The 20,529-nt window shown below is 43.1% G+C and overlaps 1 protein-coding gene across 3 annotated transcripts in view; it reads right to left on the bottom strand.

Annotated features, from left to right (window-relative positions):
* Positions 1-2,349: 2,349 nt before the first annotated feature.
* Positions 2,350-20,529, bottom strand: part of ZNF143 (zinc finger protein 143) — a 62,331-nt gene continuing 44,151 nt past the window's right edge. For 2 of the 3 annotated variants that reach the window (XM_066250926.1, XM_066250927.1), the window contains exons 13-16: positions 14,214-14,362; positions 12,141-12,302; positions 6,105-6,251; positions 2,350-3,120 (exon numbers count right to left, since the gene is read on the bottom strand). In XM_066250926.1, the coding sequence (XP_066107023.1) occupies positions 3,037-3,120; positions 6,105-6,251; positions 12,141-12,302; positions 14,214-14,362 (542 nt within the window). In that variant the 3' untranslated portion in view covers positions 2,350-3,036. The remainder of the gene's footprint in view (positions 3,121-6,104; positions 6,252-12,140; positions 12,303-14,213; positions 14,363-20,529) is intronic. The other variant, XM_066250928.1, reaches the window with a different exon arrangement.

Genomic DNA, 20,529 nt, shown 5'->3' with positions numbered 1-20,529 from the left:
ACCAACTGTTGGGCAGATAAAATATATTGTGCTCACTTTGTTAAACATGGCACTGCCCACATGGAGGCTGGTCGCTCAGGTGATATGAATGTGTGTTGGGGGCGGGGTGTGGGCAGGCAGGATCCTTGTAACCTGGGGCTTGGTTTTAGGACTAAGCCTTTCCCACCCTTTTTGATGTGAGGTGGTACAATCCCATCATGCCTCAGATAAGTGACTTTGTATTAGAGACTTCCCTATTTTGTATACTTGATTAAAGGTTTTTTATTTCTGCACTATAAAGTGGGGCAGACCAGGAGCTTGCTCTCTCAGTTCCTGAGATTAGCATTAGAGAGGAGAGCAGAGAAAGGCCACGTGGAGGAGGCCAGGAGAAGCAGCCAAGATGGTGGAGTGCTGAGGGAGAAGCCAGTTTGTGCAGTTTGTGCAGGGAGAAGGAAGGAGATGGGGAACAGAGGTGAATAAGTCTGGTCAGCTAGAAACCTTTGATTCTAGGAAACTGGGATAAGTCAGTAGCTTTGTGAGCACTGAACGTGAGTGGGTTTTGGAGCCCAGTGTGTGCTCACCAGGTGCAAGCTAGGATTCTAGATGATGGCCCATCAGTTTTTGGCTCTGTTGTTTCTTTACCGACTGTCCGAATCCAATACGAACCTGCATGGGCCAGGCGGCTGTGATGGTGGCCGTGGATACTGGCTTTACACCAACCCTCACCAGCCTCACTAAAGAGCAACTGTCGGCATATCAGCGGGAGTGTTCACTCCCCACGCTCCAGAGCTCCCATTCCCAGGAAGGCAGGTAGGGGAAAAGCCAGCAGCGCCCTTCCTCCCTCTTTTCTGGTGCCAGGAGGAAGGCATTTTCTTCTCAGCTGAGGGATAATCACTGAGCAGCACAGTCTGGTTCAGTCCTGCCTAGTCCAGCTGGCAAAGGAGCTGGGGCAGGGGAGAAACAGCCTGGAACCTGAGCAAAGGCAGAGATAAGAGGCCCAGGAAGTCAAGAGCTTGGGTTTGGGTCTGGGAAGCAGAGCAGGCTGGCTGGCCCAGCCGAGGAGCTCCCTGTGAGCTAACTGGGACTAGGAGGCTGGGGCAGGCCATGTGACTTCTCCTAGACTGTTCTTCCTCCACACCCCATGCAGGCCCCTTTCTGAGCCTCAGCTGGGAGTTCTGGGTGTTTAAATGTCTGTCAGAATGAAGACTGGATCTGTGGGTGACTAAGACCTTTTCTCATGTTATGTATCTATGAAGAGCTTTGAAGGGCAAGCAACGAAATCCCCTGCTCAACCCTGAAAGGTTTTGCATTTCAAATGAGTAAGTCATGACCCTTTTTCATAAAACTTCAAAGAACCTGATCAAAGATAACATTCATATTAAATAAAACAGCATGGCATTTTTCCCCTTTTTTACTGTAAAGCTGGAAATGAAAAACAGCCGCATTTCAGCTCTGGCAAACAAAGCATGAATGACAGTGACAAAGTGATTGTTGCAGGACAACCCTCGACATCCCCCTTTTTTTGGACCTTTAGCTGAATTTCTGACATAAGATATAGTTTTTCCAGTGCTCAGGTCATTAAGTAACCAGAAACCAAAGCTCATCTTGATAATCTCTGCCATAAATGACCATCTGAGCAGGCAGTGTGGCGCAGTGAAGAAAACATTGAATTTGGGAGTCAAGAAGCCTGGGTTCTCAGGTCTTTGCCCTGCCCCTCCACAGCTGTACGGCCTGGGAAAGACACCTAACCTCTTGGGACCCTCGGTTTCCTCCTGTACAAATATGAGGATTGTAAATCCCATAGATCTCACAAAACTGTTATGAGTACATCATGTATAGAATACTTATTCTGTGTATGTACTTATTCTGTGCTTGATATACAATATACTCTGGCATTTTTTAAATCTTAATTTAAAAAAATTGATTTCAGAGAGAAAAGAAGGAAGAGAGAGAGAGAAAGAGAGAAATGCTAATTTGTTGTCTCACCCAGTGGTGCACTCATTGTCTGACTCCTGCATGTGCCCTGACCAGGATCGAACCCGCAGCCTTGGTGTGTTGGGACAATGCTCCAATCAAATGAGCTAAATGTCAGGGCACATTTTTGGTATTTTCCTTAACACTTCCTCCCACCCTCATACCAATGTAATAAAACAAATATAAAGGTCACATTTTAAAAATTGCTGTATTCAAAATAATAAACTTTAGGGTAAATAAGCTTTAAAACAAAAGTACACAAGCAAAAAATAAATAATTTACACCAACCCACTAACTTAATTTTCAGAGTAAAGCCATTTATAATTACAGCACTGTTATCTGGGCTCCAGCCTGTGGGCAAACTTCAAGAGTTCATTATTTTTTTAAATGATAAAAAAACATGAACATTAAAGTCTTTATCAAAATCAAAGCATTGGATTTAACTTTTAAATTTTAAGTAATCAAACTTTGTAATTTTATACATAATCCAATGCAGTGCTAATATAATTAGCATTTCAGCTTGAAGAGTTGGTATTTAACGGGGATGGAAAACTATAATGAATAGTCTTCAAACCATGAGATACAAATAAAAACAGACAAATATACAGTAGAACAAAAACTGCAGACACTCTACTAACTGGGGGAAATATTTGAAGGTTTTACATCCTTTATTATCCATGATGGCTTTTGGAATTATGATTGTGTGACATATAGAACCTCTGACATTTTACATATAGCCTTTATTTTATTTTTTTCACAGTAAGTTAAAAATCTATTGTAAGACCCCATAAGACTTCACTGGTCTTGCATAAAGACTCCAGGAATCTGCATGTGATAAAAGAGTAATGTGAAAATTTACTGTATTGCCCTAATTTCATACTGCCTTGTACACATGAATCAATTTGGAAATCTAGTCCAAGGGTTATATACACAAAAGTGTCAAGAATAAAATGTTCTCCACGCTTGCATAAAAATGTGTACAGTGTTTCAGGAATGGAAAAGTTCTCATTTTCCTGGGCCCAGGGCTTCGTGGATCTCTGCTGCTTGGGGATGAAGGCTCCTCATGCTTTACTGCTCTCGGGATTAATCGTCCAACCCTGGCGTTTCTCCTTGTTGGATCCTGGATGCTATTCTGATGGCTTCTTCCAGAGATGGCTGTTCTCCAAGCTGAAACAGAACATATACAGACCTACAGTCAAGATAAGAAATAGGATATATTCCTTTGGATATGTACCCTGGGAAAGTGAAATTACTTTCTGTGATTCCGATACCTAACAAACAAAATAACCTAACCCCAAATTCCTACAAGGAAGAATAATGCAGTTTCTTTCTTTCTTTCCTTCCTTACCTCCCTCCCTCCTCCTCCTCCCTTCTCTCCCTCCCTCTTTCCCTTCCCTTCCTTTCTTTTCCCTTCTCTTCCCTTCCCATCCCTTCCCCTTTTCCCTTCCCTTCCCTTCCCCTTTACCCTTCCCTTCCCCTTTACCCTTCCCTTCCCCTTTTCCCTTCCCTTCCCTTCCCCTTTACCCTTCCCTTTCCTTTTTCCCTTCCCTTCCCTTCCCCTTTACCCTTCCCTTCCCCTTTTACCTTCCCTTCCCTTCCCTTCCTTTCCTTCATTTCTCTTTCTTTTTTAATTGATTTGAGAGAGAGGGGAAAGGAGAAAATGAGATGGGATCATCGATCTGTTCCTGTATGTGCCCTGACCAGGGATCGAACCAGCAAACTCTGCACTTTGGGATGATGCTCTAACCAACCGAGCCATCCAACCAGGGTTATGCAGTTTCTTTATTTAGGATTTTGATAAACCTTTGCACGTGTAAGGGACAAAAGATGCTCATCTTTTTCAATGGAGACAAATCAGAGAGCTTCCTGAGCCTTTAACTTCTATGCCCATAAACTAAATTATAATCAATGGCTTCCCTGGCCAGAGAGCTTGGTTGGCTAGACCAGTGGTCAGCAAACTCATTAGTCAACAGAGCCAAATATCAACAGTACAACGATTAAAATTTCTTTTGAGAGCCAAATTTTTAAAACTTAAACTATATAGGTAGGTACATTCCTTATCAAGGTAGCGCCCACATGTGGTATTTTGTGGAAGAGCCACACTCAAGGGGCCAAAGAGCCACATGTGGCTCGCAAGCCGCAGTGGCCCGCAATTAAATTTTTAATATTCTCCGCTACTTTAAAATCTCAGCTACTCAAAAGCAGAAGCGTCTTTGATTATTGGAAATCAAAATATTTAAGAAGATAGTGATACACGGAAAAGAATTCCTTGTGTGACTAATCTAGGGTTAACTTTCAATAATTGGTCGAATGCATTTGCGATACTTCTTTATTTAAAAAAAAAATCCATTATAAAGATTTACAACTTTTGTACTCATCTGTACTCAATATGAACTGTTTGACGTTTAGCGGCGATGTGAAACCCACATTCTTTTAGGCGGAGTTTGCCAGTGCGCACCCAAGGTCAAACAATTAGTTATTTTTGTGGTCAAGTTTGCTGAATCAAGTGGCATTGTAGCATAGACAATAGCTACAGTTGATAACTGAAAACGTGTCCAGGCTGTTTGTAAAATGAAATAATTGTTTTATTTGTGATATAACCCCTTTAAGCTCATTCTATTAATTAAATATTGTTTTGATTGATTGTGATACAGTTTTCATTAAACAGATTTTTTTTTTTTTTTTTGTATTTTTCTGAAGTTGGAAACAGGGAGGCCGACCGGGATCCACCCGGCATGCCCACCAGGGGGCAATACTCTGCCCATCTGGGGCATTGTTCTGTTGCAACCAGAGCCATTCTAGTGCCTGAGGTAGAGGCCATGGAGCTATCCTCAGCGCCCGGGCCAACTTTGCTCCAATGGAGCCTTGGCTGCGGGAGGGGAAGAGAGAGACAGAAGGAGAGGGGGAGGGGTGGAAAAGCAGATGGGTGCTTCTCCTGTGTGCCCTGGCCGGGAATCGAACCAGGGACTCCTGCATGCCAGGCCGACACTCTACCACTGAGCCAACCAGCCAGGGCCTCATTAAACAGATTTTAACATATTTAAATCATAGTTTTAATTCTTTGTATTTTTTGCTTAAGGTTGCCATTGTAGTTCAGGACTTGACATATTTATACGGTATGTAATTATATTTTTATTAAAATATACTTTTATTAATATTGTATATTAAATTTTTTTCACTCCCATTTATTCATAAACAAATTACATAATAAAATTTTGTTTACTTAAACAAATTTTTTTTGTATTTAACATTTTTTAATTTAATTTTTTTATTTTTAATTTTATTTTTTTATTTTTTATTTTTTTTAATTCATTTTAGAGAGGAGAGGGAGAGACAGAGAGAGAGAGAAAGAGGAGAGACAGAGAGAGAACATTTTTTAATTTTAATATTTTGTCCAGCCCATGAAAAAAGTTTTCTTTCTAATCTGGCCCGGGGAAAAAAACTGTTGGCCATGCCTAGGCTAGATAGAACATCGTTCCAAACTAGAACCATCCCAAAGAGGTTGCCGGTTCGATCCCAGGTCAGGGCACATACAGTCACAGATATATGTTCCTGTCTCTCTCTCTCTGTCTCGCTCTCTCCCTTCCTCCCTCTCTAAAATCAATCAATCAATAAAATAAGAAACAATGGCTGGCATTTCATGAGTGTGTTCTAACCCTTCTCCAAGTAACAACATGAAGAACAATTCCCCACAAAGATGCAATCTGCACCCAGCATTCTAGATTCTCTGCTTGAATCCAGCGACTCCCCAGAAGATGGCTTTCTTCTTAGTCTCTGACACTGTAAAACACGGCTGGGCAGCGGTTCTCAGATGGAGGGTCTATGTTTATACGAGGTTTATTTTCAAGGAGTAGCTCTAAGTGCTTTATAGAATCCTGCTAATTAGATTTAGAGAGTAAGACAGCTGGCTGGATGCACATGAGGGTACATACCAGAAGCTTAATTGTTCTTGCTATAAATTCCCTTGAATATGCAAAGACAGTAAAGACAGTTGGTCTCTTTGAATCCACTCAAACACAGCAATTTCCTTAGCATGGTTCAGTGACACAGATAATTCTGTGCCCTGCCCTTGTAAAGGTCATGCACAAAGCACAAGGTATACACAGTGGAGATGTACGAGCCTGACAGAGGACAGCTGCCTCTGGACTCACCTGAACTGCGATCTGGGTGCCATTGGATGTTGCCACTAAGGTCAGAGGTCTGGTTTCTGTGGTCACTAAGTGATGGCTGTGCTGTTGGTGCCCCATTTCTGAGGATGCAGTATGGAATGCTGCCAAGTCCTGAGCTACAATGGCAACCTTAAACAAAAAGTACAAAGAAGAATTAAAACTATGATTTAAATAAGTTAAAATCTGTTAAATGAAAAGGGCTGTCTTCAAATTGAAAAGGAAGAACTCCCTCTGACAACAGACTTGTAGAAGCCTGAAGCTGGAAGAAACCTTCCATACTGTCTTTTGTGGACTCCTCTTTTTTATTTAAGGAAGCTGCAGCTCAGAGAGAACGGATTTATTTAAGGTTATGAGATGAGGCAACAGCAACCAGGGTAGAGGAGATCACAGAAGAGGACCTGTACCAGGCTCCACCCACCAGGGAGCGGTAACTGCGCCCAGGCTCTACTACCCCTAAGCGGCTGCCTGGGAAGTTGCACACGTGGACTAATTCACATTTCTTTTTTGTTTGTTTGTTTTTGTATTTTCTGAAGCTGGAAACGGGGAGAGACAGTCAGACTCCCACATGCGCCCGACTGGTATCCACCCGGCACGCCCACCAAGGGGCAACGCTCTGCCGTGACCAGAGCCACTCTAGTGCCTGGGGCAGAGGCCAAGGAGCCTTCCCCAGCGCCCGGGCCATCTTTGCTCCAATGGAGCTTTGGCTGCGGGAGGGGAAGAGAGAGACAGAGAGGAAGGGGGGGTGGAGAAGCAAATGGGCGCCTCTCCTATGTGCCCTGGCCAGGAATCGAACCCGGGTCCCCCGCACGCCAGGCCGACGCTCCACCGCTGAGCCAACCGGCCAGGGCCCACATATCTTATTTTAAAGTAAAAAAACAAGACAGGAACAAATACAGTATTTAAAATAAAGAACAAGTAAATTTAAATCAACAAACTGACCAGTATTTCGTTTTTTAAATTTTTTTATTATTTATTCATTTTAGAGAGGAGAGAGAGAGAGAAGCTGGAAGCATCAACTCCCATATGTGCCTTGACCAGGCAAGCCCAGGGTTTCGAACCGGCGACCTCAGCATTTCCAGTTAACTAGTTTTTGTTTTTTAAATTTTTTTTATTATTTATTCATTTTAGAGAGGAGAGAGAGAGAGAAGCTGGAAGCACTGACCAGTATTTCAATGGGAACTATGGGCCTGCTTTTGGACGTCTTCTATTGTGCAGCCACATAATCCTTTGCGCAGTGCCTCATTCTCGTTCAGTTACTCTCAGAACACTGACCACCAATGAAAGAGGTGCCCCTTCCGGAAGTGCGGCAAGGGCCGGATAAATGGCCTCAGGAGGCCGCATGCGGCCCGCAGGCCATAGTTTGGAGACCCCTGTTCTAGAGCCATGGAGATGGCTGAAACTGGTAAGGCAAGACCATTCTGTAAGGCAGCCTGAACAATCATGTTTGCGTTTCTTTCTTTCTTTTCTTTTTGATTTTTATTTATTGATTTGGGGGAGGGGCAGAGAGCGAGAAACACTGGATATATTATTCCATTTATTCATGCTGTCATTGGTTGATTCTTATATGTGTTGTGACTGAGGATCAAACCTGCAACCTTGGCATATCAGAACACTCTAAGAACCAGCTACCTGGCCAGGGTTAGGTTGTTTTTTCATTCTGGCATAAGGTATAATTAGCAAACAATAAATATATACCCATCTTAGGTGCTGGGTTTTCACAGCTACATCCGTGAAACCATCACCTAAAACAAGATATAATACAGTTCCTTCACATTTCATGTCTCAATGTCCTTCCCCAGCCAAGCAGCACTTTCTAATTTCTATAACATGAATTTTTTTACTCTGTTTTTGCATTTCATGTAAGTAGAATCATACAGTATGTATTCTGGTGGAATTTCTGGGTCAAAGGGTAGAGGTATGCTTGACTTCATAAGAAACTGCCAAAATGTTCTCCTCAGTGGTTGTATCATTTTACGCTCCCACTAGTACGTATGAACGTTCTAGTTACTTCACACATCTTTGCCAACATTTGCTTTTAAGTCTTCTTTAATTTTAGGTATTTTCCTGTGTTTGAAAAGGTATCTCACTGTGATTTTAATTTGTGTTTCTCTGATGACTAAAGACGTTAAACACTTTTTGTGTCATTGCCATTTGTGCATCTTCTTTTGTAAAGGGTCTATTCAAACAAACAATCAAATGATTTATGCTCATCTAAACTTTATTTATTTATGCCTGACCAGGTGGTGGCGCAGTGGATAGAGCATCGGACTGGGATGCGGAAGGACCCAGGTTCGAGACCCCGAGGTCGCCAGCTTGAGCGCGGGCTCATCTGGCTTGAGCAAAGAGCTCACCAGCTTGGACCCAAGGTCGCTGGCTCCAGCAGGGGGTTACTCGGTCTGCTGAAGGCCCTCGGTCAAGGCACATGTGAGAAAGCAATCAATGAACAACTAAGAAGTCGCAATGCTCAACGAGAAACTGATGATTGATGCTTCTCATCTCTCTCCGTTCCTGTCTGTCTGTCCCTATCTCTGCCTCTGTAAAAAAAAAATAATAATAAAATAAAATAAACTTTATTTATTTAGCTAATTTTTTTTTTTTTTTGATGGTAAAGGGAGAAGTTTTATTTCCAGGCCCACAGTCTCTAAGGTCCCCTTTCCCCAACATCCCCCCAAGAGTCCCAGGGGAAGGTTCTCAGCTCCCCCGGACAGGGCTCTCCAGTTTCACACTCTTGGCTGCTTCTCCAATCAGCTCCCAGAAACTCCCAAACTCCAGTTTAGAATCATTACAGCTGCCCAGGTTGGTGATTCTCTCCTCCAGCCCGCAGTTGCTCGGCATGAGGTGGGGCAGCTGCTGGGTCACCAGGTCCTGTAGTTCAGAGGGAGTAAGTGTCTCCTTCCCACCCTCCACCGAGTACTGGTGGAAGTTCTTGATTAGGATCTCAATGGCCCTCTCCACATCACTGAATTCCTGGGCATCCTCAGCATGGCTGACCAACACTGTCCCATGGTGCCTGATGTGCTTGGTTCTTTGGTGAGAGTTGTTGCCCTACAGCCTGCCCTGGAGGAGCCAGTGGTTCATGATCTGCCTGCTGACAGCTGCTGAGACAGGACTCTATTTAGCTAATTTTAAATAGGCTATTCAGGCCCTGGCCAGTTAGCTCAGTCAGTTAGATTGTTGTCCCGAAACACTAAGGTTGTGGGTTTGATACTAGTCAGGTCACATTTGGGAAGCGACCAATGAAGGCACAACTAAATGGAACAACAAATGAATGCTTCTCTCCGGCTCTCTCCCTCCCCCTTCCTCTTTCTAAAATCAATCAATCAATAAAAATAAATTGTTCATATTTTTATTGTTGATATGCAGAGGTTTGTTTTATATTCTCAATACAAATTTATTGTCAGATATACATAAGTGTGAACAACTTTTTCCCCATTTGGCAGTTTTTCTTAATGGTGTCTTTTGGCTAGCAGAATTAATTTTGATAAAGTCCAATTTATCAGTTCTTTCAAGAATTCACTTTTCCAGAAGCTTTATGATTCTGAGTTTTACAATTTAAGGTGTAGAAGGCATTTAATTTTGTTATTTTTAAAATGTTACTTTGGCTACTATAGGTCCTTTGCTTTTTCAGGTAAAATTTATAATCACATTATCTTTATCATCAAAAAAGCCTGCAGAGCCCTGGCCAGATAGCTTCGTTGGTTATCTGCATGAAGCACAGAGGTTGCTGGTTCAATCCCTGGTCAGGACACATACAGGAACAGATAGATGTTCCTGTCTATCTGTCTCTCTCTTTCTCTCTCTCTCTCACTCTCCCTTCCTCTCTGGCTAAAATCAATAAATAAATTAAAAAAAAAAAAGCCTGCAGAAATTTTGATTATGATGGTAAGAAATCTATAAATGAATTTAGGAAGAATGAGAGCTACTAATTTTGACAAACTTACCAAACAGCATAAGGTAGCTGCAATGAAACTCAACACTGCCTTTAGCATAGTACAAAAACAGTTTTTTTTTGTTTTTTGTTTTTTTTAAATTTTTTATTTATTCATTTTAGAGAGGAGAGGGAGAGAGAGAGAGAGAGGAGAGACAGAGAGAGAGAAGGGGGGAGGAGCTGGAAGCATCAACTCCCATGTGCCTTGACCAGGCAAGCCCAGGGTTTCAAACCGGTGACCTCAGCATTTCCAGGTCGACGTTTTATCCACTGCGCCAGCACAGGTCAGGCAGTACAAGAACAATTTTTAAATGTATTAATATCCCTTATTTTAATGGAAATGAAAAACTAAAACTACAAAGAGATAAATCAGATTGGAAAAATTAATAAAGACTTTTTCCTACAGAAGGGGAACAGGAGGAGCTGGGCACTCTCAAATTCTGCAGGTGGGACTACAGATTGGCACAACCCTTGAAGGAAAGTTTGGCAACACTTATCACAATTATAAATGTTGTCTTTTTACCCAGCAATTCCACTCTAGGGATTTACTCACACACATGCAAAATCACATGTACACAAGGTTATGTGTTATTTGAAACAGCAAACAACTAAATAGATTATGGCATGTTCATATAGTAGAATACAATATAGCTTAAAATAAAAGAGTAAGGAGCCTAACTAGGTGGTAGCATAGTAGATGGAGCATTGGACTGGGACACACAGAGCCCAGGTTTGAAACCCTGAGGTCGCCACTTGAGCACGGACTCATCTGGCTTGAGCACAGGCTCATCAGCTTGAGTGAGGGGTTGCTGGCTTGAGTGTGGGATCATAAACATGACCCCATGGTCGCTGGCTTGAGCCCAAAGGTCACTGTCTTGAGCAAGGGGTCACTCACTCTGCTGTAGCACCCCCCACCTCCGTGTCAAGGCACATATGAAAAAGCAATCAATAAACAACTAAAGAGCCACAACGAAGAACTGATGCTTCTCATCTCTCTCCGTTCCTGTCTGTCTGTCCCTATCTATCCCTCTCTCTGACTCTCTCTCTGTCTCTGTAAAAAAATAAATAAAATAAAGTAAAATAAAAAAAAGAATGAGGAAGCACTGTATATTATGAAATAGATTTTCTAGGTATGTTATTAGGTTAAAGAAAAATAAGAAAGAAAAGAATAGTATAGTTTACTATCATAAAAAAAAGAGAGAAGTGGTGTCCTGGCTGGGTAGCACAGTTGGTTACAGAGTCATTGTGATGTGCCAAGGTTGCCTGCTTTGATCCTTGGTCAGGGCACATGAAGGAAGCAACCAAAGAATGCATAGAAAAGTGAAACAAGAAATCCATGTTTCTCTTTCTCTCTCTCTCTCTGCTTGCCTCTGTAAACATCAATAAATAAAATTAAAAAGAAAAAGGAAGTGGGAAGATGACTACTTGTATTTGTTGTATATGCTTAATCACTGGATGAATAACAAAAACTAATAAAAGTGGATTATCTCTAAGGGGGCAAAAACTAGGTTGATGGAGACTGCGGTGGGAAGGAAGACTTTTGTTTAATTTTCTTATATTTTTTAAAATTTTATTTATTGATTTTAGTGAGAGAGGAAGGGAGAGAGAGGGAGAGAGGAACATCAAGCTGATTCCTATATGTACCCTGACTGGGGGGTCGAACTGGCAACCCCTGTGCTTTGGGACAATGCTCTAACCAACAGAGCTAAGCCTGAGGAAGACTTCAATGCATACCTGTATATACTTTTTGATTTTTCAACTATTTGAATATATTACATATTAAAAAAATTAAATAAAATTTTTCAAATGAATTATTCCCTAAGAATCTGATGATGATGATAATTAGAAGAACAGCTATATATATGTAGGCTGAGTAGTTTAAATGCATTATCTCATTAATCCTTATATCAACCTTATGGGGCAAATAGATGATAAAAAACTGAGACTCAGAGCGTTATGTAGCTTAGAAGTTGTAAAACTGTTGGGATTCAATTGAAGTTTATATGCTTACCCATTTCACACTGTGCATCTATTAACAATTTTGATATTGACATGTTTTGACTGATATAAAAGAAAAAAAAAGCAATTACCTGCTGCCCTTCTGTACCCTCGGCTGTTACCATAGCAACAGAATGTGCTCCTGCTGAGGAGATTACTGCATCATGAGCAGGAACTGTGATGGGAGTGCCATCCTGTGTTACCATTGTGATGGTATTGCCAATGGCTTGCATGTCAGCTTGAGATATGTTGACCTGCAATATGATGCATTTTACAAATCAGTCAATGTTTCTTATTATATCTGGCAATCTTTATTAAAGACTAGGCCTAATCTTTGTATAAATCTACTCTGTGGAAGCAAATAAGTATTTTATATTTTAGAAAGAGGTTATCAGAAAAATTGAGTATTTCTTGCCCTGGCTGGAGAACTCCATTGGTTGGAGCATCAGTCCGAAGAGCAGAGATTGCTGGTTTGATCCCTGGGTCAGGGTGTGTACAGGAGCGGACTGATGTTCCTGTCTCTATCTCTCTTCCCCTTCTACTCTGGCTAAGATCAATAAAAATTTTTAAAAATTGAATATCGTATTTCTTAAATGTATTTTCTCCTCTTCATCTCTACTGCCAACTTAGACCTATATTTTTCTTTCATTTGACTTTCTGCAATACCACTTCTTTCTAGGTATCTAGTTCCCTTGGTTGGCAAACCGCGGCTCACGAGCCACATGCAGCTCTTTGGCCCCTTGAGTGTGGCTCTTCCATAAAATACCACGTGCAGGCTCATCTCTCCTCCCTTTCTGTCTGTCCCTATTTGTCCCTCTGACTCTCTGTCTCTGTCAACAACAACAACAACAACAACATTGTGGTGGGGGAAATAGCTGTTTGGGAGCACATGAAAAGGGATTAAACTCACTCTGTATGGTCAGAGAGGAACCATGAGTAGATGACATGGCAGTAGGTTTCTGTCATCACTAGAATTATCCAAGAATGGAATGGGCTTTCTCTTAAGTGAGAAAATGCCATGTATTTTAGGGTTGCTTTGGAGGGAATTTATCCTGCACAGGGAGGGAGGTTAGATCAAATGACCTCCAGAGGGCCTATCTATGTAGAATTAGCAATGTTCAAAGTAAGATGGGATGAACTGGGCTGGTACAAGAGGTCTGCATTTTCCAATCCTGGGTATGTTCTGCCTCCTAGCTAACAGCAGCATCTTAACAGTTATCAATACAAATGGCAGATTAATTATGGGAGGTAAAGCTCTGAGACAGATAAGGACAGAGTTCTCCATGGAAAAGGCAGATATAAGAAGGTAAAGAACCCCAGATGCCTGTTTCCACTAGGTACTAAGACAACCTTAGCTAGGGCTTAAAAATGAAATCAAGTCTGAATTATTTTGGGCCAGTGGCATCTAGAAAAGAGGAACAAGTTTGACTATGTGAGAACAACCAATGCACTGATTTGAGAGAGAGGAAGGAAGAGAGGGAGAGACAGACAGGAACATTGATCTACTCCTGTATGTACCTTGATCAGGGATTGAACCAGCAACCTCTGCGCTTCGGGACAATGCTCTAACCAAATGAGCCATCCGACCAGGACTGGAATACCTATTCTATTAATTATGTGACACTCACAGGATTCCACATAGGAAGCAAGCCACACTTTGGACATTTTACACGTTTGCCCATCACGGACTTCCCAGGATCTTTTCCGAGATCAAACGAGATCGGGCGCTTTCAGGCTGGTATGGCAGTAGACCCCAGAATCTTTTAATGATGCCATCATCACTCAGCCACAGCCCTGCAGATTTCTCAGTCTCTCCTCCTGGACCTAATCATCCATCAGATTCTATTTCTTTTCTGATTTGTGTTTCACACGGATCACTTTTCAAGCCCTCAATTTCACTGTGGTTCTGATTTTCATAACCTCACCTTTGAACTATATCAGTAATACCATCTGAGTTCTAGAATCACAAACCTCTTTACAAATCTCATTGCATGTAGACTTTCAGCAGGCTACTGAAAACCTCCAGGAAAGCTAGCACTGCTACAAGCCGAAGTCCAAACTTTATGCCCTGATATTCAAGGATTTCCTCAACTCTGACCCAACCTGACTTTAAGGCCCAGGTTCAGAGAAATATTTAACTTGTTTGGCTTTTGGTGAATACTTACATGCTGAGTCCCATCCTGGGATATGAGTGTAACCTGTTGACTTAACCCAGACTGGGTTACTGTAGCTACTTGTGTAGACACAACATCATCCCCTTCTACACCTGTAACATATGTGATCTGGGACCCTTTAAGGACATCATCACCTTGACCTGTTTAAAACAAATAAATCATTTATTTGACCAACCAGTCAAGATATTTAGAAAACAAAGGATATTTTAAATATCATACAAATAGGTATGTTATCATAGTCTACATAATGAAAATGGTTTCCAGGACCTCTTTCCAATTCTTGTACTTTAATTTTCACAAAGTCAAACCAAATCAAAGCAGACCAAACCAAACGTTTCCACATCAAAGTTTAGTGTTCTAATTTTGGAAAATTTCTTTCATTATCTTAGTTGGAGTGATTAGTGATACTATGCATGTGCACTGGGGCAGGGAGTGGGGGAACTATACAAAAAGACTGATTGGCAAATAACCCTTTCAATATGGCAAGTTCTTACAGTCACTTAAGAAGCTGTTAAAAATGATAAGACAACCATCATAAACATTAACCACAAATTCAATGGTGTGTAAATGCAATCTACTAATACTAGGTTATTCTTTATTTTTTTCTTCTTATTTTTCAAGTGAGAAGAGGGGAGATAGACAGACTCCTGCATGCGCTCTGACTGGGATCCACCCTGCAAACCATCTCAGGAGCTGATGCTCTGCCCATCTGGGGCCTGCTCACTGCCAAGCTATTTTTAGTGTCTGAGGCGGAGGCTCCATGGAGCCATGCTTAGCGCCTTGGGCCAATGCACTTGAACCAAACAAACCATGGCTGTGGGAGGGTGAGAGAAAGAAAGAGAGAGAAGGGGAAGGAGAAGAGTAAAGAAGCAGATGGTCACTTACGCTGTGTGCCCTGACTGGGAATTGAACCCGGGACATTCACACGACACTGGGCCGACACTCTACCAATGAACCAGCTAGCCAGGGCCTAAATTACTTACTCTTTAACGCAAGTGATTTGTTGCAAGTCAGCAGTACATAATGACATCATTGTGTAAAGATAATGCAATGGCATGTTATCTGGTATAAGGTTAATCATTTCATAAGTGACAGAACAGGAACCACCATCCACTTCTTTATTTCATAAAGAACCAGCAAGTAAACAGAAGTTTCAACAGTCCATTATTGCTCACCCTCTTCTTTTACCACTTTCTACCTTCCATAAAGGCAGACATAGGGTAAAGATACATTTTTTTCCCTTCAAAGACTTAATATGATAATTTAAGAACACTTCTCTTTTTTTTTTTTAGCAACTTTTTTTTTATTATTATTGTTATTTTTTTACAGAAACAGAGAGAGAGTCATAGAGAGGGATAGACAGGGACAGACAGACAGAAACGGAGAGAGATGAGAAGCATCAATTATTAGTTTTTCGTTGTGCGTTGCGACACCTTAGTTGTTCATTGATTGCTTTCTCATATGTGCCTTGACCACGGGCCTTCAGCAGACCAAGTAACCCCTTGCTAAGCCAGCGACCTTGGGTCCAAGCTGGCAAGCTTTTTGCTCAAACCAGATAAACCCGTGCTCAAGCTGGCGACCTCGGGGTTTCGAACCTGCATCCTCGGCATCCCAGTCCGATGCTCTATTCACTGTGCCACCGCCTGGTCAGGCTAAGAGCACTTCTCAAAGTTAATGGTTGATGCATGTGCTCATGTAGCTATCATCATCCTGGTGTAATCTCCATGGCAGTCATTACTTCATTTATTTTCTTTTTTGGTTCTACTCCACAGCTATTTTTTTTTCTTCTCTTCCAAGTGAGAGGAGGGGAAATAAGACTCCCGCATGCAACCCAAACAGGATCCACCCGGCAACCTCTGTCTTGGGCCGATGCTTTGCCCATCTGGGTGCCTAAGGCAGAGGCTGCACTGAGCCATCCTTAGCACCTGGGGCCAATGTGCTGGAACTAATCGAGCCAGGGCTGTGGGAGGGGAAGAGAGAGAAAAAGAGAGGAGAGGGAGGGGTGGAGAAGCAGGTGGCCGCTTCTCCTGTGTACCCTGATTGGGAATTGAACCTGTGACATCCACACACTCGGCCACCAGCCACTGAGCCAACCAGCCAGAGCTTATTTTTTTTTAAAGATTTTCTTTTTATTGATTTTACAGTGGGGGGGGGGCAGTGAGAAGTATTAACTCATAGTTGCTTCACTTTAGTTGTTAATTGTTACTTGTTTGTCATATGTGCCTTGACCAGGCAAGCCCAAGGTTTCGAACTGTCGACCTCAGTGTTCCAGATAAATGCTGTATCCACTGAGCCACCACTGGCCAGGCATATTCCATAGCTATTTATATATCATTATTTCAGTAGGTTATAAAACTTAGGAGAGCCTGACCTGTGGTGGTGCAATGGAGAGAACATCAAGCTGGTACACTGAAGTTCCAGGTTTGAAAACCTGCGGTCGCTGGCTTAAACACAGGGTCGCTGGCTTGAGCAAGGGGTCATTGGTTTGGCTTGAGCTCCCCAGTCAAGACATGTATGAGAGGCAATCAATGATCAACTAAAGTGCCACAACTATAAGTTGATGGCTTCTCATCTCTCTCCCTTCCTGTCTCTCCTTCCCTCTCTAAAAAATAAATAAATAAGAACCCTGGCTGGATAGCTCGGTTCATTAGAGCATCATCCTGAAGCACAGAGGTTGCGTCAGGACACATACAAGAGCAGCTCAATGTTCCTATCTCTCTCTCTCTCTCTCCCTCCCTCCCTCCCTCCCTCTTCCCCTTCCTCTCTCACTAAAATCAATAAAAAATATATATATTTTTTAAATAAAGAAAAAAAACAGAAAAGGTACACAAATCCATCCCTATTCTTAGAAAAACAATCTTAGCTTAGTTTTTTCTTTTGTAAACATAATGTACATTATATTATAGATTATTTTCTTTCTTTTTTGTGTGTGATAGAGACAGAGAGAGACAGATAGGGACAGACAGACAGGAAGGGAGAGAGATGAGAAGCATCAATTCTTAGTTACGGCACCTTAGCTGTTCATTGATTGCTTATTCATATGTGCCTTGACGGGGGGGGGGGGGGCAGGAGAGCAAGTGACCCCCTTGCTCAATCCAGTGACCTTGGGCTTTAAGCCAGCGACCTTTGGGCTCAAGCCAGTGACCCTGCACTCAAGCTGGTGAGCCCGTGTTCAAGCCGGCAACCTTGGGGTTTCAAATCTGGGTCCTCTGTATTCTAGTCCGATGTTCTATCTACTGTGCCATCGCCTAGTCAGGCACAGACTATTTTCTTGAGTACAAGAAATTCTGACAATCTGAAATAACAATATTTAAGGAAGAGACTGATGAAGCTTAAAAAAAGTCTTAGAATTTTGGCTTAGCACAATTAAAACCTGCTTTCTAGCAAGAATGCAGCAGTGATAATATATTTTTTATTTTATTTTATTATTATTATTTTTTTTTCTGAAGCTGGAAACGGGGAGAGACAGTCAGACAGACTCCCGCATGCGCCCTACCGGGATCCACCCGGCACGCCAACTAGGGGCGACGCTCTGCCCACCAGGGGGCAATGCTCTGCCCCTCCGGGGCGTCGCTTTGCCGCGACCAGAGCCACTCTAGCGCCTGGGGCAGAGGCCAAGGAGCCATCCCCAGTGCCCGGGCCATCTTTGCTCCAATGGAGCCTTGGCTGCAGGAGGGGAAGAGAGAGACAGAGAGGAAGGAGGGGGGGGGTGGAGAAGCAAATGGGCGCTTCTCCTATGTGCCCTGGCCGGGAATCGAACCTGGGTCCCCCGCACACCAGGCCGACACTCTACCGCTGAGCCAACCGGCCAGGGCCTGATAATATATTTTTAAAATTTTTTATTTACTGGCCCTGGCTCGTTGGCTCAGTGGTAGAGCGTCGGCCTGGCGAGCAGGAGTCCCAGGTTCGATTCCCGGCCAGGGTACACAGGAGAAGCACTCATCTGTTTCTCCACCCCTCCCCCTCTCCTTCCTCTCTGGCTCTCTCTTCCCCTCCTGCAGCCAAGGCTCCATTGGAGCGAAGTTGGCCCGGGCGCTGAGGATGGCTCCGTGGCCTCTGCCTCAGGCACTAGAATGGCTCTGGTTGCAACAGAGCGACACCCCGGATGGGCAGAGCATTGCCCCCTGGTGGGCATGCTGGGTGGATCCCGGCCAGGCGCATGTGAGAGTCTGTCTGACTGCCTCTCCGTTTCCAACTTCAGAAAATACAAAGGAAAAAAAAAAAGGAAAAAAAATTTTTTTATTTACTGATTTTAGCCAGACAGGAAGGGAAAGAGGGAAGGAAGAAGAGGGGAAGAGAAGGAGAGGGGAAGAGAGGGAGGGAGAGGGAGAAAAGGAGAAGGAGAGATGGAAAGTGAGAGAGAGAGACACACACACAGACAGAAACATCAATCCACTTCTGTCTGTGCCCTGACTGGGGATCAAACCAGCAACCTCTGTGCTTTGGCTGATGGTCTAACCAACGAAGGTATCTGGCCAGGACGACAGTTGCAATATTTACCCGTGTACATCTGCAATGCTTTGGCTAGAAAACAATATAGCATTCAAGACTAAAGGATTTATTTTCTTTTTTCTTTTCTTTTTTTTTTTTTTGTATTTTTCTGAAGTTGGAAACAGGGAGGCAGTCAGACAGACTCCCGCACGTGCCCGACCGGGATCCACTCGGCATGACCACCAGGGGGCGATGCTCTGCCCATCTGGGGCGTTGCTCTGTTGCAACCAGAGCCACCCCAGCACCTGAGGCAGAGGCCACAGAGCCATCCTCAGCGCCCAGGCCAACTTTGCTCCAATGGAGCCTCGGCAGTGGGAGGGGAAGAGAGAGACAGAGAGAAAGGAGAGGGGGAGGGGTGGAGAAGCAGATAGGCGCTTCTCCTGTGTGCCCTGGCCAGGAATCGAACCTGGGACTCCTGCATGCTAGGCCAATGCTCTACCACTGAGCCAACCGGCCAGGGCCTAAAGAATTTATTTTCTTACTACCACATGAAAGATATCTGAAAAGACAAATTAGAACCACAGAGAAGCATTTGAGCAGTGAGAGATGTGTTCTTTCCCTATTCTCCAACCGACTCTTTCTCTCTTTTTTTTTTTTTTTTTTTTTGTTCATTTTAGAGGAGAGAGAGAGAATGAAGAGGGGATGGGGAGCAGGACGCATCAACTCCCATATGTGCCTTGACCAGGCAAGCCCAGGGTTTTGAACTGGTGATCTCAGCGTTCCAGGTCGACGCTTTACCCACTGCGCCACCATAGGCCAGGTTCCAACCAACTCTTTTTTTCTTTTTTTATAGAGACAGGGAGAGAGTCAGAGAGAGGGACAGATAGGGACAGACAGACAGGAACAGAGAGAGATGAGAGCCTGACCAGGCGGTGGCGCAGTGGATAGAGCATCGAACTGGGACGCTAGAGAGATGAGAAGCATCAATCATCAGTTTTTTGTTGAGAGACCTTTGTTTTTCACTGATTGCTTTCTCATATGTGCCTTGACCACGGGGCTTCAGCAGACCAAGTAACCCCTCACTCAAGCCAGCGACCTTGGGCTCAAGCTGGTGAGCTTTTGTTCAAACCAGATGAGCCGGCGCTCAAGCTGGCGACCTCAGGGTCTCGAACCTGGGTCCTCTGCATCCGAGTCCGACGTCAACACTTCATTATCAGTTAAGAATGGGAAAGGTGTTTTTTTTAATTTTCAAATTTACTTCATTTAAGAGGTAATCAATAAAACATTAAGACAATCTATAATTTGTTTTTTGTTTTAGAAAAACCAACTTCATTTTTCCTATTTACCTGTGCTGAGTTATTTAACTGAAGTCACACAACATAGTTCTCTGAAATATTTTTTCAAGAGTTTATTCTTAGCCTGACCAGGCAGTGGCGCAGTGGATAGAGCATCGGACTGGCTCATCTGGTTTGAGCAAAGCTCACCAGATTGGACCCAAGGTCGCTGGCTTGAGCAAGGGGTTACTCCGTCTCTGAAGGCCCACGGTCAAGGCACATATGAGAAAGCAATCAATGAACAACTAAGGTGTCGCAACGAAAAACTAATGATTGATGCTTCTCATCTCTCTCCATTCCTGTCTGTCTGTCCCTGTCTATCCCTCTCTCTGACTCTGTAAAAAATAAAAAAAGTTTATTCTTATTGAAACGAATGTTTTTGTCTCCCACAATACTATCTAATAGCATACAAATGAACTAAGAATTATTTCGAAGAGCCTGACTGCTCTATGACTAAGATCAACACCCTTAACAACACCCTTAACATACCCCAATAACCTAGCTGCCCTGCCCAGCTCTCCAGCCTCATTTTGTGCCACTTT

Source organism: Saccopteryx bilineata, chromosome 1 (genome assembly GCF_036850765.1).
Source record: "Saccopteryx bilineata isolate mSacBil1 chromosome 1, mSacBil1_pri_phased_curated, whole genome shotgun sequence".
NCBI lineage: Eukaryota > Metazoa > Chordata > Mammalia > Chiroptera > Emballonuridae > Saccopteryx > Saccopteryx bilineata.
The sequence above is the reverse complement of the archived record's forward strand: the minus strand, read 5'-3'. Positions and strand labels throughout refer to the sequence as shown.